General features: G+C 49.3%; 1 protein-coding gene across 1 annotated transcript in view; it reads right to left on the bottom strand.

Annotated features, from left to right (window-relative positions):
• Window positions 1-16,712, bottom strand: part of PDIA5 (protein disulfide isomerase family A member 5) — a 92,190-nt gene extending 75,478 nt beyond the window's left edge. The window contains exon 1 of the mRNA XM_082839860.1: window positions 16,554-16,712. Coding sequence (XP_082695986.1) covers window positions 16,554-16,601 — 48 coding nt within the window. The 5' untranslated portion in view covers window positions 16,602-16,712. The remainder of the gene's footprint in view (window positions 1-16,553) is intronic.
• Window positions 16,713-17,152: the final 440 nt, after the last annotated feature.

Genomic DNA, 17,152 nt, shown 5'->3' with positions numbered 1-17,152 from the left:
CAAGCCACAAACCTTGCTAACAACAATAACTAAGGCAACTATAACTACTTAACGATGCACAAACTCTCTGCTCTGTCAAGCCCTCAGCAGGGATGGGGCAACGTTTGAGAAGGAAGCCAGCCACCTTCGGAGCCAGCCATGGAACTGTTCCTGGGTTCCGCAGGCTCTTTACATTCTAAGTCTTTCCCTTTGGAGGTAGAGGAGAGAAAAAAAATCCCCTTTGTGCCCTATGCAAACTCCTTCTTTCCCCCAATAATTGTTTCCTTTCTGCCCCAGCCTTAACAGTATTTACATCAGGGCTGAGCTACCCCATGGGCTGGGCTGAGATCCATAAAACCTTTGCCTGGGTGCAGGGAAGAACGGCTCCCTTCCGCTACTGCTAGGGAATTACAGGCCCCCAAAGCCAGGTCCTGCTTGCATCAGAGTCAGTGCCCGCCCCCCCCACCCCGCCATCAAAGTACCAGTCCCCCCAGCCTCCAACCCCTGTCATAGTACTACACCCGCCTCAGAACACTGGGCCCCTCCATCAGAGAAGCAGCCCCCTCCACCCTGAGCCCCTTCCCCCGTCAGAGTGCAAGGCGCTCTGCAGAGCCCACTCAGGGTGCCTGGCACGAAGTCCTCACCTCCACCCTCCACCACGGCTGCAGGCAATGAGGTCGAGGACACTGACTTCTCCCCCTCACCTTCCAGACTCCCTGCAGTGCTCTCCTAACAGGTGTCTGCCCTGTTCAGGGCCCACCAGACAAATGGTCCTCCAGCCTGGAGGCTCACGCTCCTCTCCTCCCCTTGTGGTTTCCCCACACCCCTCAGACACCACAGAAAGAGCACTGCTTCTGGAGTCAGACAGACCTGGGGTCAAAGCCAGGCACTATCACTTATAGCTAAATGATCTCAGATGTTACGAGTGTCATTTCCCTGCCTATAAAGTGGAGAAGATCATACTGATATCTGCGGGGTTGCGGGGTTGGCTGAGGATTAAAGGAGGGGGAGAAAAGTACATAGAGAACCTAACATAATGCTTGGCACACAGTACACAATCATGGTGATTATCTGTATTAGTACCATTAGTGAGACAAATCACAGAGCAAGGGCAACAGAAGAAACGGCACCACCTTTTCCTCTCCAGGGCCCTGCCGGCAATCAGGCAAAACAGCACATCCAGGCAGGAAGAAATGTGCACGTACACACATGCAGCATCAAAACCTCGAATGGTCACCCGTCAGCACAGCAACCATCGGGCCACACAGCACATGGAGGACGGTCCTTCCAGGTTGTGTGCCCATTTGCCCCTCACAATAACCTGATGAGTGGGCACTAGCCTCATCCTACAGATGAGGAAACTGAGGCTCAGGGAGGTTAGCTGACTTACCAAGGTCACACACAGTAGGTCAAGTTGCAGAGCTCGGACTAGGGCTCGGGCCTCTCGGGTCCTGGCCAGAGGTGTTTGCTTCCCTCCACCCCACAAGCTCCTTGGACTCGCAGCGACCCAAGTGGACCACCTTCCCAGAAGTACCTCCTTCCCAGGAGCACCTCCTTCCCCAGCCAGGCCCATCAAAGCAGCCAGGAAAAGCCCAAATCTTCCAGAATCCCTGGCAAGGAGAGTCCCAGCAGGGATTTACACTAACCCTCTGCTTCCCGCAAGCCTAGAGCACCCTGTTGTCGACCACCCTTCTCGGGACCCTGGGGCAGTCAGCCCAGATCTGCCATTAATCAGAGGTGTGTACAGGGGTCTGGGCTCCCTTCTGCCTCGCTGTCCCTCTAACACACCACACTCACAAGCTCCTCTCTTCACTTAACCTCACCCACCATCACCACCAGCCTAGACATAGAGAGTCATACAATTCTGGAAAATAACAGGGAGAACAGTCCTTGCCACATTACACCCTCAGCTTTAAAAAGCTCCAGATCTCTGGGGCGCATGCCAGCACCCTCACATTCTCTATAGCCCGGGAGGCTGTCTGTCGTTATAGATTCACTATTCAACGCAGATCATGAAGCCAGAGGTATTCTATTATGTAAAAGCAACTTGCTAAAGGAAAAAGAGTTGAAGACAGAAGGTTAACATTACGGAAAAAGGGTGGAGGTGGGACTTGACCTTTTTTGCTCTGTCACCTGAAAAAAGATACCCTTCTTATGTTGGGAGCTGTGAAGAAACTGGTTTAATTTAGTGTAGCCCACATTTTGCTCAAAATAGTTTTGAAATGTCAGAATCTAAGTCTAGACTCCTAGGAAGCTAGTGGTAAAGGGATCCAGGAATAAGGTTAAAAACAGATGACTTGAACCCAAGGTCAGAGAACTCCAGCTGGCTGAGTATTTGAGAGCTAGAGGTTTGTTAGAAAGAGTCAGAGACCCAAGTTTTGTGCTGGCTTTGATACTTACTGACTATGTGACCTTGGACAAGCCATGTCTCCTCTCTCCTTTCTCTGTAAAATGAAGGGGTTGAAAGTGATTTCCAAAGTCCCTTCCAGTTGTGATATTCTGCAAACCTAGTTTCATGACCACTACCAGAGAAGTATGGTGAGGTAATTACACCTCATGAAGGAACTGCTGAGTTGCCCTGGACATGTGGCCACCCACATTAAAAGTCAAACCTCTCAGTCTTCCTTGCAGCAAGTGCCCCTGGCATGTAAACAGAAGTGTTATGTGGCAACTTTTAGGAACTGTCCCTCATAGACACCTGGTATGAGTCTTCTTAGCCTCTTCCTGCTTCCTGCTTGCTAGAATTTGGAAAGATGGCTGGAACTCAAGCAGCCACCTTGAGACAATGAGGTAGAAGGACTTGCTAAAAATGTGGAGTTATCAAGATAGAACGTACCTGGGACCCTGATACCACAGAGGGATATACTGGCCCTAGAACACCCCTTTCCAGCTTCTATGTGAGTGAAATAAACAGTCGCTTTAAGGCACTATCATTCTGGGTTTTCTGGCACACATGCAAATAGATCTTGTATGCCTACTGAAACAAAAGCTTTAACTAGAAAGAAATACTAACATCTGCTCCAGTTGGGATATTTCAAATCATTGAATCATGCATTATACTTTAGATAAACTGTTACAAGGAAGGAGACAGCGAGACTATCAAGGATCTGATTTACTGTGTTCCTCCTAATTACCCAAGTTGCACTATGCCTGTTCCTAACAGTATCTTGGTCACCTGGTGACAGCTACCCACAAGTGAAAGGAAAATTAGCTAGTAACTCTCCAGTTTCCCCACAACCTCAGCCCTTTACTAGTAAGGGGACCACTGCAGGCGACCAGAAGGCCAGGACATTCCTTGTAGTTCACAGGCTTGAGCTGGGCTGGTTGGTTTCCCAGATACAAGACTCCTCTCAACGTTCCTCACATGCCATCTCCAGCCTCCAGGTAGCCCTCCAGAGCCAAGGCCTCAAAATCTCCTGAGGCTGCGCAGTACAGAGGAGCCCGGAAGGCTGTGGAAACTAAACATGTTAATACATAGAAATCCGTGTCCCACCATTTCATTTTGGATGGCTCCAGTCATTAGAAAGTCAAATTCCTCCCCCTCCCAAGCCATTCTGCCAGCCTATCACACTCTGAAGACAGCAAACACATTCCCTTTTAGGATTCTGTAGGGGAAATTCCCCGACTCCTCATGTGCCCCCAAGCCCCTCACTGTCCTGAATGATCTGCCCTAGACACCGCCATGTTCCTGGTTCCCAATGTGACTGACCCCAAGGCTGGGAGCACGGTGGCAGAGCCTGAAGAGGGTAACGTGCCATATTACACTATAATTTACTTTTGGAAATAAATACCTACGCTTTCATAATTCACAATACAGGAAATTAATCTCAACACAAATCTTGATTTTTGGATCATGGTTTTCTTAAAAAAACTGAGAAACACCATTAGTGAATCTCTTAAAATATGGCAGCCAACTGCCATACAGTGCTGGCAAAAGCCTAAACCAGTACATTTCTTTTGGAAAGCTATTTGGCACAATTAATCAAGTATGTTAAAAGTATTTACGCTCCTCGACTCCGTAACTCCACTTTTGGGAATGTGTCCCGAGGAAATTAGCAGAGATTCTGACACATACATGACTTGCTCGGTCCTACTCATAAGAGTCAAAAATTGTAAACGACCTAAATATTCAACAGCGGGGGAGTGATTACTGAGAGTAAACCACTCAACAGAACAAAACGTGCATTTACGCGATGTTTTCAAAGACTGTGCAATGAAAAGATATATTTTTAATGTTAAGTTTTTAAAAATAGAATTCAAACTGTACATGGTATGATTACAACTATACACAAAATTATGCTCAGAAAATAACTGGAAGAAAAAATGCATCAAAGTAAGGCTTCGTCCTTGTGCGTATTTTTCTAACTTACCATAATAGGCATGTCCAATAGAAATACTTAAAGAAAAAAAATTTACCATCATTTGATTACCGTCATGGAAATAATTAACAATCTCAAAGCATTTCCCCACCACAAGAAAATATAACTGTACAGTTGAGACACCTGACAGAAACCTCCTCAACTAAGGGACCAACAATAACACCACCAGTAATGGGTCAAATCAACTTATGTCTCCTGATACAATGCTCTAAAGGGAAACATCCAAAACCAAATTGAGGGACATTCTTCAAAAATGTCAAGGTCCCGGGCTTCCCTGGTGGCGCAGTGGTTGAGAGTCCGCCTGCCGATGCAGGGGACGCGGGTTTGTGCCCCGGTCCGGGAAGATCCCACATGCCGTGGAGCGGCTGGGCCCGTGAGCCATGGCCGCTGAGCCTGTGCTCCGCAACTGGGAGAGGCCACAACAGTGAGAGGCCCGTGTAACGCAAAAAACAAACAAACAAAAATGTCAAGGTCCCGAAAGACAAAGACTGAGAAACTGGCCCAGATTAAAGGAGACTAAAGAGATATGACAATTAAATTCAACATGTGATTCTGGATTAAGTCCTGAGCCAGGCGCTACATTCCTGACTTTGATCATTGTACTCTGGTTATGTAAGAGAATGGAAACACTGAAGTGTTTATGGGGGCAAAGGAGAGTCATGTCTGTAAACTTTATATATGCAGAGGGAGAATATGATAAAACAAATGTGATAAAATGTTAATATTTGTGGAATCTGGTGGCCGAAGGGCAGATGGAAATCTTTTATATTCTTCTTGCAGCTCTTCTCTAAGGCTATTTCAAACTTAGAGTTAGGGGGAAAACACCTAAAATAAGACAGAAAAAAAAGAGATGCCTAGAATACAACCAAATACTGCCCCCACCTCTTCCACAGGCTTCCTGAAATCCTCGGCCATCTATCCAGTGTCACGGGCACTTTCCCATGTAAGAGCAGTGCTTATCTGCCCTTCTTCACTTCCAGCTGACTGACTGCTCACCTGACATTGTGTAGTTTTTTTAATAAGAACTATTATACAGAATCTGCAAAGAACTTTGCATGCAACACGTACCTAGAATGGCTTTGATGAGTGAGGGTGGGGGGGGAGAAATGCTAATTTTTAAATATAGGTAATTTATGCCCCTTAAATGGGCAAATTTTAAGCATCTGTCACCGAGCACTACGGCGAAATACCCTCTTCACAAGGAGCTAATAAGGCCTAACCTCAAACCTAGTTTGAAGATTTCGCCACTGATATTTCCCAATGTTCAAATAAATGTCCACCACCCAGCAGACTTTGAAATAAAAACAAGCACCGCCTGGATGACGTGTGTGTGTGTGTGCGTGTGTGTGTCTGTGTGTGTCTGTGTGTGTGTGTCTGTGTGTGTGTGAGAGTGACAGAAAGACAGAAGCCTGGCCCTGGGATGTGGACCCCTGACTAGCTACAGCTGAGGAGCTAAATGTGCTTAAGAAAGAGAGAGAAGTAGGAAAGCGCTTGGCTGGCACAGAACCCAAGAGAGGATTCTTTAATTCCTACATCGAGGGCCTAGGGATGCGGCCATGATAATGATAAGAGCTGCAAGTACAGAGTGTTTGTTGCGTGACCAGGAGCCAGCTAAGCTGCTCATGTGACTATCTAGTTCATTCTCTTGGCAAGTGAATTAAGTAGGTACTTTCATTATACCTATTCTATAGATAAGGAAGCCGAGACAAAGAACAGTTAGAAACTTGCTCAACGTCACTGGCAAGGAGGTAAGAGAGCTGTGACTCAGATCCAAGATGAAGTGGAAAGACCGATTCCTAGAGCCACACACGTCTCGCCGCTTGCTCCTATAAATGCACAGCCAGCTGCACGTCTTATATTTTGCTTCCTTTAAAAGCCACACCTTATACATGGGCTACACAGTTTTCCCACCTGTTTCCACAGCACAAACGTGGCTGTCAACAAGGGAGAGTTCAGAGGCAGGACAACTGATCTGAGAGCTTATGAAAACAGGTTTTCTTATCCTGAAATTGCAACTGCAGTGCATTTAACCAGGACTTAAGTCCTAAAGCTTTTAATGTTGTGGAAAACCTTTTCTAGAGCCAAGAGGGCTCTGGGTTGCTGCCAGCCTGGTGTGCCAGGCCTGCTAATGAGGAAGAGCTGGTGGAGGGAGCAGAGAATTAGGTAGCAGGGACGAAGGAAGAGCAGGTGAATTCCCACTCCGGAAACCCAACCCTGCCTCAAAGCTCCATTAATTGAAAAGAAAATAACAATTCAAGTGCTCATGACTCATGAGGTAAATCTGTGCTTTGACATACAGTATATCATTCAGTCCCCTAAAGCTGAGGGTCTAAACCGGCATTTTCTACCCCTCTGGCCTTAACCCAAGAGCCAAGTCATAAAATCACTTCGGTGGGTTACCACCAGCATTTTTAAAAATAACATTAAAAAGGAAACATCCATGCTCCCCTGGTGGCACAGTGGCTAAGAATGCAAGGGACATGGGTTTGAGCCCTGGTCTGGGAAGATCCCACATGCCACAGAGCAACTAAGCCCGTGCACCACAAATACTGAGCCTGCGCTCTAGAGCCCGCAAGCCACAACTACTGAAGCCCGCGTGCCTAGAGTCCGTGCTCCGCAACAAGAGAAGCCACTGCAACGAGAAGCCTGCGCACCGCAACGAAGAGTAGCCCTCTTCGCCGCAACTAGAGAAAGCCCGCATTCAGCAACGAAGACCCAACGCAGCCAAAAATTAATTAACTAATTTTTAAAAATTAAAGAGAAAAGGAAACATCAGTCTGTACCATAAGCAGCAGGACTGTTTTTGGTGAAAAATCTGCATGTTATGTTCATATAGACATATATGTACTTGATTATAATGTAAAATGCAAAATTGTTCTTCCAGGAGTTGCAGTAAAAATGTTTGAAAAACTGCTATAAACAATCTGTGTGGGAGGTGGTACCATCCCCACTTTACAGATGTGAAAACTGAGGTTCAAAGAACTTAAGGAGGGCTTCCCTGGTGGCACAGTGGTTGAGAGTCCGCCTGCCAATGCAGGGGACGTGGGTTCGTGCCCCGGTCTGGGAAGATCCCGCATGCCGCAGAGCGGCTGGGCCCGTGAGCCATGGTCGCTGAGCCTGCGCGTCCGGAGCCTGTGCTCCGCAACGGGAGAGGCCACAACGGTGAGAGGCCTGCGTACCGCAAAAAAAAAAAAAAAAAAAAAAAAAAAGAACTTAAGGAACTCAACTTGGGTGAAGTCTAAAAGGGCAGAGCCGGGACTCAGAGGTCTTCTGGGCACAGATTAGAAGCTCTTCTCTTTGCCCATCAATGTGCACACTTCCCACTGGTATCCCTCGAGGTCTCTCCACTCCCCAGAGCTCCACCCAGAACAAGACCCGAAAGGCCAGCAAGTCTGCTTTCCCTTCCAATCTAGCTACTGAGCACAACCAACAAGAAAGAGCTTCGATGACTGCCTGAGCCATCTTCTCTGCTACCCGCTTGTGCACACTTCCCTAAACGCCTGCAGAGAAACGCAAAAACGGCCCATGCTTCAGCCAAGTGATGCCTCGCAGTGTCACTAGTGCATGTGACTTGTAACATGGGCAGAAGTTGTGCCACACCACTCGGCCCAAAGCTGCAACCTTGGCTGGCAAAATACTGTCCACCACGTAAAATTAATGTTAACTTGTAAATGTCTCCAGTTTGTAGTTGCACAACAGCAATAAGTATAAGCTTTTTGGAAATACAGATTCCTGGGCCTTCCCCTTGAAGAAAATCACCTCGTGGATCTGGAGAGCCCAGGAATCCATTTTTACACATACCTCCCTAAGACGGTTGGATTCACAGCCAGGTTGGAGGGCCATTATTCCATCTTTTAAAAACCCCCTCCCTGGACTCCATACCACTCCCCTCTCCCTCACAGCCAGAATGTTCCATCTCCCTCCCCGCCTTCTACCCACTCCTCAGCATTGTCAGAGCTGTCAGCCCCCCACCATCAAAGAGGCTCTTGGTGGAGGTCCAGCAATGACCTCCACATGGATAACCCAACGGGCACCTCCATTCTCGTTTTGCTCAGCCTCTTGAACCCAGGCAGAACTCGCTTGGTCTCCCTTCTACCTCTCCAGCCACCCTTCCTATCTTCTTTGTAAATCCACCTCCACCATCCTGCAAATGCGGGAGTTCCTCAGGGCTCACTCACTCAGTCCATCTTCTCTTCCTGCCCCACACCCTCCCCTGGGGTCCCCCACCTGAGCAGCACCCCTAAATTAACATCCTCAGCCCAGACCTCTTTTCTGAGCGCCACACCCTCACATCCTGCTCACTCAGCGGCTCTTAAACCGGGGTCAAGTATAATTCTCAAATGTTAAAAACCCAATTCTCATACAAACAAAGACTGAGCATATTTCAAAGGGTTATTAACTCATTAATAAGGGACCCACTAAAATGACAAAGCTTGGTCAAAAGAGGATATAAGAAAAAAAAGGTTAATAAAAAGATTTTAAAAAGAGGTTATAGGGAATTCCCTGGCGGTCCAGTGGTTAAGACTCCATGCTTCCACTGCCGGGGGCCTGGGTTCAAACCCTAGTCGGGGAACTAAGATCCCGCAAGTAGTGCAGCACAGCCCCCCCCCCAAAAAAAAGAAGTAGTTATAAGAAACTTACAAGTGGTCGATGAAAAACAGGTATGATATGATTGCTAAATGAGATACCAAGCCGGTTAATGTCCTGAAGGATCTCTCTTCTCTACCAAACAGAAATCATTTGCATCCTTTCTAACTTTACAGAGTATGGGTCCTAAGGAATAATAAACAAAGTGACATTCCCTAAAGTACTGGATGCCGCTGAGGTGGGCTTCCTAGACAATGCTCCAGTGTGACATTAGAAAGTCACTAGATCATCTTTTATTTCCAAGTTTGGCGATAATTTTTCTTACACTGGGGTCTATGAATTTGGATGGGGAAATATCACATCTCTATTTTCACTAATTTCACTAAAATTTAGCCTTCCCTTTATTATGAATGTAGGTAACTAATTACAGTAGCACTTACAGTGTCTGTGACTTTGCCATCAACAGAAATCACATTTTCTCATCACAAGAGGATTGCAGCAGATATCTTGAAACACTGTCTATGCTTATCACTACTTAAAATTACAGAAATTATCAAACTTGCCACTAGATCTTCTTATATGATGCATTAAAAAAATACATACTATTTTGTCACAATTTATTATATTTTAATAACTATATTTCAATATCACTGGTTTCTTTTGTAATCCTATGCATTCTGTTTTATACATTTAAAAACATTTTTCTAAGAAAGGGTCCATAAGTCTTCAGAGAGGCCTTTCCTGACTCCCTGCAGTAGGATAGGGACCCCTGTTACACATTCTCTTACCACCTTATCTTCCTCCTTCCAGCACTTACTACCTGAATTAAATAATAAATTAGTGGCTCTCTCACTAGGCAATGGGAGGAAGGGATGGTGTCCATCTTAGTTATATTTTGTCCCAAATGCCTTGGTATAGTATGTCTGGCTCATAAAATCCTCTCAAGAAGTATCTGTTAAAAACAAAAAAAAGGGGGCTTCCCTGTTGGCACAGTGGTTAAGAATCCGCCTGCCAATGCAGGGGACACGGGTTGGAGCCCTGGTCCGGGAAGATCCCACATGCAGTGGAGCAACTAAGCCCGTGACCACAGCTACTGAGCCTGCGCTCTTGAGCCCGTGAGCCACAACTACTGAGCCCACGTGCCACAACTACTGAAGCCAGCGCGTCTAGAACCCGTGCTCCGCGATAAGAGAAGCCAATGCAATGAGAAGCCTGCGCACCGCAAGGAAGAGTAGCCCCTGCTCGCCGCAACTAGAGAAAGCCCGCAAGCAGCAACGAGGACCCAACGCAGCCAAAAATTAATTAATTAATTAATTAATTAAAAACAAACAAAACACCAACAAAAAAGAAAGATCTGTGGAATAAATGAACATCTGTGACACGTGCAACATGCAGACAGTGGTCCATGTTTCTTTGAAATGAGGAGCATGTACAACACTCTGCCCAGGACCCAGCGGGTCAGACCCCTTGATGACAGCAAACCTGCTTGTTCCTCGGGAGCCTGCCCTACTTGGCCCTAGAACAGCGCTTTCCAGCCAAGCCCACATCTTGGCTCAGAAGCTAGATCACCCTAATGTTTTAAGCCCCAATGTAAGGCCCTCGACCTAGATCTCCATTAATACCTTCCACGCGAAGGATTAAAGGATCTGCTCACGAATTAAAGACATCTGCTCAAGCCAAGGGGTTAGACAAATGGTGGGATTCTTTGGGGCGATGGATTCTCTACCCCTGCCCCAGCCAGCTGTGAGGAGTGGGGAACTCTGAAGCGGGGCACAGGCTCACCATCAGGCCATCTGGGAACAGAGTGCACATCCACCTGGGGGCTCAGTATGACCTTGGGGGATAAAAAGATGCAAAAAGGCTATTCTAATCCCATACTCCTTCTGAGTGTCTAACCCCAACTCCCCCGCACTGCATGACTGCAAAGCTAATCATTTAGAAGTGGTCATAAACTGGTGTGTGGAAAGAGGCCCTGTTGGACGTAGGTGGTCAGAGGGGACAGCTATCTAGAGCCATGAAGGAGGGTGATGAGAAGGGCAGGAAGGGTGGTCAGTGAGGGCCTGGCTATGGCCCCTACTCAGGCCATCAGGGAGCTAAAGAGCAAGGTTCACAGACTCCCCAGGTAAACGGCTGGTGCTGCGATTTCAGAAAACAGCGCGTGCCAAGGAGGCTGCTCAGACATTCAGGCGACCCACTCATCTGCCTATGTCCTCCCCTTCCAGGCCATGACCATCAGTGGTCTCTCTCTTCCTGCTCTGTCAACCTACTCATCCCTCTTTCGGGGTAACAGTACTCAACCAGCTTACCTCACCCAGCTCATGTGGGACTCAAAACTACACAGGTGTGAAATATGTGGAAATGCTTTGCAAACTCTAAAGCCCTCTACAAATGTACCAGGTGTCTTCTAATTCTCGTTGCCAGGTCAAATGGGTAGCCAGAGGCCTGGGTCAGGGCCACAGGATGGGCCAGGCAGGAGGAACAGAGCTCCTTCCCTCTCCCACTGAAACCTAGGACACCAGGTGTGGGGGAAAAGGAAGCGGGGGGCAAGCAAACCATGGAAGTCCGGCAACGTGGGAGAACTTAGGCTCTCCTACACCCCATGTGCACTCTCTGGTCCACTGTCATTTAGCCTCCAAAACCTACCACAATCACCAAGGGAGACACAAGAGCCCCACAGAACAAAACCACAAAGCTGGGGCATACCTTCCAGGGAGGCGGTGTGGTTGGTATCTCCATTCTCAAGAGAGGATCCACTTTCAGAAGAAAGGGGAAACACAGAGCACTTAGATCCTCAGTTCCTCTGTCCGCATGCACGCGTGCCCGCGCGCGCACACACACACACCCCCATCCAGAGGCTCTGCAGCGGCCCAGTGCAGAGGGGCAAGGAGCCATCAGGAGCTCAGCTCCAGGGGACTGTGCCGGGGAGAGTCCTGGCTGCACAGGCCCCCCAGCCGTGTCTCGCAGCCTCCGCTCACACCCGCTCTGGCCCTTCACTGGCTTCCGGGCGCCCCTTCTCCAACGATCTGAGGTGACTGCTGTGGCTCCTACTTAGTGGGCACGTCCACGTGCCACACAGTGTGCTGGGTGCTTCCTGTATTATTTCTGATCCTTTCAGCTTTGCAAGATGGGTATCATTACCACCACTGACAACAAGAAAACAGTCAGGGCCCAAGGTCACATAGCTCCTGAGTGTCTAGCTGGCTAAAAGCCCATGTTCTTTCTATACCATCGCACTGGACTACATCTTGTAGATAACAGAGAAGAAAGTAACAGGAAGAAAGTGTTGTTTTGGGAAAACTAATCCAGTCTCTCCCGCTCCAACCCAACCCTCCACTGTGGCGTAACTGCTCTTGTTAGTGAAAGGGCCGTTTTCATCATATCTCTCCATTACCTAAAGAATCAAGTCCCTAAAGCTTTGTCAGGCATTTAAGATTCTTTCCAATTCACTTTTCCAGCCTCGTTTCCCCAACCCCACCCTCAAATCCTCCCTTCCATCCAGCCCGGCCCATCACTCCTCATCGCCCACGTTTCTGTCTTGGCTTCCCTGCCTGCAACACTAATTCCTTCAACCAAACACAGACTGGGGGTGACTGCACGCCAGGTCTGGACGAGGTGCTGGGACAGGGAGGATCCCCGCTGTCACAGAGCTCAGAGTCTGCCTTCCTTGTGAGGCATGAGCTGCGGCCCTTCTCTGGCCCCTTGGTGCCCCAGAGCATGACCCTGGTCCAAATCCACAGCACTGTGTTTGCCACTCCTACGGCACTCAGTCATTCCAACTCGTGTGCCAGTTCTGTTTTAAAACTTCCTCTGTAATGTGTTTACTTCTGTGGGAAAAGTGCACTCCAGGTTCCAAGCAGCATTATCAATGGCAGTTGGGCTCTCATGCCAGCCCACAAAAGCCTACTAAATATATAGCGGTGTAGAACCTAAATACGTGTACATTAAAAGCTCTGCAGGAGAGACCAGGGCAAACGTCTGCTGCTTCCTGCACCCCTACCCACTGTGCCATCAAGTTCTGAGCTTCACGCCACCCTCTGGGGCAGAGGCCTGAGCAGTGGGAGGAGGGAAGCAGGTGGGAGCTGGCACGACAGAGATGGAGGGGGAAGAACGCTGATGTGTAATTCAGGGGCCTGGCTCCCATCCCCACTCTGTCTTTACAAACTAGGCGGCCTCAAGTGGGTGAGTCCCTGCCCTCTCAAAGCCTCACTTTTCTCTTTTAAAATCAGGGAGCTGAGTTAGGTCAGTAGTTCTCAGACCTCTGAAGCTCACAGATTGGCAGGATATATTTTTAAACGTGTATTTAAAGTATATGTTTAAAAATATGTAGTGTGTATTACATATATATTTTAAAATAAATTTTATCAATTAAAGGACTTTTTAATAAAATCACAATATACTATCACTGCTTTCATTTTTTTCAAAAGGACATTATAAACCACTCCTCCACCCCACCCCACCCCCCACATGCACTCCCTCAATATGGACACCGTGTCAGAGAAATGAAGTTTTTAAACCGGAAATATTTGGAATCATGAAAAAAAAAGCCATTCACCATTGTTATTTTTCCAATTTGTCCGTGAACCAGTGCAAACTTCATCACAGCCCAGCTCCAGGCCTCAGCCTGACGATGGAACCCTTGAGCTGGGTGAGGCTGAGTCCTCTCCAGCTCTGACATTACTCCACTCTGAGCGAGCTCTGGATGGAGACTATACAACAATCAGCATGGATGGCCCCGGGGAAGGGTCAGCTGCAGGAAGGAGCTGAGTGGGACGGCAGGAAGGGGCAGTCGGCTGCAGGGGTAGGGACAGGACAGCCTGGCCTCCCCAGCCGCAGGCCCAGGGCAGAGACACCCAGCCTGGAAGGGCTGGAACTAACCTGTCCCAAGTGTTGACTAGCGCTGTTTCCACCCCAGAGTGTGGAAGGCTGCGAGTCCCCAAAGAAACTTTTTTAAAAGTTCCTTTACTAACTTTTTCTGATCAAAAACTAATGCACATTCATATAGAAAACTCGGGAAGTACCAAAAAAGCATAAGCAAAGAAGTAGGCAAAAGTCACCCACAACTCCACCTTCCAGAACAATCACTGTAAACATTCTGATGCAATGCTAATCCCTCAAACACTTTTGTAGCGATCTTCAGCCACCCTGGGATTCAGTTTTGTATCCTGCTTTTCCCCTAATTATCACACTCAAATACTTCTCCATGTCCTTAGATATTCTTCATAAGCATCATAACATATTTTGATAATAAACCCAGCATTGTAGTAAATACCAATATTCTTTATAAATATTACTTTCCGTGGTATGGATAGGGCCAGAAATCATTTAGACATGCTGCCGTTGTTAAGCATTTAAGCCACTTCCATATTTTTGCTATTGTAAAAAACGTGGTGGGTGTACACGCCTGTCCATGAATCTCTGTAGACCCCTTTACACTTCTCTGTATCTCTTGGGTCACAGCCCGGTGCTCTGCGCGTATCTGCCCCCAGTAAATACTGAGTGGACAAAGAAACCCAATCCACTCCCAGGAGCTGCGGAACCCTTATCAGATGGACGTAGAGTTTATATTTACCAAGGCCCACCCTGGTGTCCACCCGCCACTCATCACTGACCCTACACCTCAGGCTCACACCTGCTAAGTCAATCTTGGCCTTGGGGAAAGGAGAAGATGTCAATTCCTTGTTGAGGCCTCCCAGGTTCTAGGGCTCTCAGCAAACCTACCCACTCTCCACACCTCCAGGTGGAGGGCATCAGCAGACCTCAATTGCCTAGAGGACTCCCACAGCCCCTCCTGAGGGCTCAACCCACCCCTTAGGAAAGTCATGGCTGACCTCCCTCTAAATTAATGTATGGCTCCCCTTCAGGCGTGCTCCCAGAACTTCAAGTATCAGCACTCACTGTTCTGTCTTTATCTGCTCACAGGACTGACTCCCCTGCCCAACGCAGGGCAACACCAGAGGGCAGGAACAATGTGTGCTTTGCTCCCTGCCCAAAATCCAACCCAGTGCCAGCCAAACAATGGGGCTGATAAATAAATGTTTGCTGAATGAAACTTCTTTCTGGTCTGAGTCTCAAGCCTTTTATTTTCACAGGAGGGAGAGGAAAGGGAAGAAGAGAGGAAAGTAGGACCTCCTAAAACAGCCCAAGTGCGAAGACCTGATAGCGGGTGGCACTGGAGATGGCCCCCTCTGCACAGTCCAGCAGTCCTGCCTGGCCTAGAAACCAGCCCAGACCAACCGGCAGCAGGAACAGAATACAAACAGATCAAACACACCTAGATTTTGGGAAGTGACACTGCCCCACTCCAGCCTCGTTTCTCTCCAAGAGAATGGTCAGATCTAGAGGAGCAAGGACCTTCCCTTCCCACCCATTTTCATACCACTAGAAAATACAGGGTCACTCCTCACTGGCGAACCCAGAAGGTCAGGGTATTGAGAGATGGAAGTATTTAAAGCAACTGAAGCCACACTCCATTTTTTTCTCCTCACGTTTCGTCCAGCATCCTCGCCACACCCAAAAGAAAAAACCTGTAAAATCTGGGTTGGAGAGAGTGCCAGCAGCAGGAGGTTCCCTTCAGGAACTTCAGGTAAAAAAGGAGCCAAGATTGTCCTAAAATAAGGCAGACCAGAAGTTATACTAGAGGTGTGGAAGGAGGCCGTATTATCCTATCACACACCCACAGCAACACCAAGGCCAAACCCGGGGCCCTGGGTGCTGTGGACACACCCATTCCAACCTCTCTCAGGGATGCCCTGCGGCATTCCTCCCCCACCCCACAAGGGTAGCAAACTCCTCCGGAGAGCCTGCACTCCCATCACCCTGGCCCACCCCTTCTCCACTCCTGTAAGGTTTTGCAGTTTAGAGCTACGTCCTCCGATTTCTCATCCGACCCTCCTGGCAACCTTGTTAGAGTGGTATTTAAAGCGTCCCCATTTCATGGATGAGAAGATTAAGTCAGGTACATTAAACGATAGGCCGCGTCACAAGCCAGAAAGTGGCTGAGGTTCCAGCCAGCCTCAGTTGGGTGAAGGAGCTTAACTCCCCCGCGGTGACCCCACCCGGCCCCACCAAGCCTGGCCGGCTGGCGGAGATCCACGTGGTGACTGGAGGTTCGCGGCTGCTCAGAGCCGAAACCAAGAACTAGGTGGCTGGCTCCAGAACAAGGTTTCCGGCAGTGCTGGTGGCAAGCACCCCCTTCTTACCCCGTACTCACACAGGTACAGGGCCCGGAGTCTGGGGTGCAGCACCCCCGCAAGCCGCCGGCGTCCGGCCCTAGCCCGCGGCCGCCCCCTGACCTGCGCCCCTGCAAAGTTGTGTCCGCGGCGTAAGCCCCCCACCCTCGCGAGGGATCGCCCAGCGCCCCCGGGGTCCCCCACCCCGGGCTCCTTTCGACCTTTGAGCCCCGGAGCACCCCGCTGCGAGTGCACGGCGACCGCCCCGCTGCCTCCCCCGCAGCCACCGGGTCCCCGCCTGCTCGGCACGCACACCCCCAACCAGGCGCCCGGAGGCATCTATCTCCCCGCACGTCCCTGGAGGGCCGGGAGCAAGGAACTCGGACCCTCGCCGGGCGCACGTGCCGTCCCGGCCCGGACCCCAGCGCCACAGCCTCACCCAGACCGCCAGCAGCAGCAGCAACCACGCCGGCACGACCCGCGCCATCCCCGCCGCAGCTGCCCACGGCCGGTTCTGGTCCCCACTCGGGCTCCCGCGACCGCAGCTCCGCCGGGGGCAGCCACCGCCGCCACTTCCCAGCCGCTCCCCGCCTCCGAGTTCCCGGTGCCACGTCTGCCAAAGCATGCGCACCGCGCTGGCAGAGCCTGCCGGGGAGAAGTGCGTGCTGGGAGTTGTAGTTTGCAGCATGGCTGAGCAGGGGTCCGCGGGTGTGAACTTGGCCCCCAGGCCAGGTAGAAGTCTGAGTGGAGTGCGACATGGTCAGGGTCAAAGAGTAAGGGAAAGCAGTTAATTTGGGGGGCTTGCTCTGTGCCTAGAACTTTAGAAACAAGATCTCCTTCAGCTCAGGTAAGTTTTATTTTCCACACTTTGAGGATGAGGTGGCGGCCCAGAGAACTTAATATGATCCAGATCACACAGCCTGGAAATGGCAGAGTCCAGTGCTGCTTGTGGAGGATAGGAAAAGCCGTCGTCCCTGCGTCCCTCCTACTGTTTCTTTTTTTCATTCAGAAAACTGTATTGAGCTGTTGGAAAACAGT

Source organism: Leucopleurus acutus (assembly GCF_964270905.1).
Source record: "Leucopleurus acutus genome assembly, chromosome: 5".
NCBI classification, from domain to species: Eukaryota; Metazoa; Chordata; class Mammalia; order Artiodactyla; family Delphinidae; genus Leucopleurus; species Leucopleurus acutus.
This window is presented reverse-complemented; position numbering and strand designations above follow the sequence as displayed.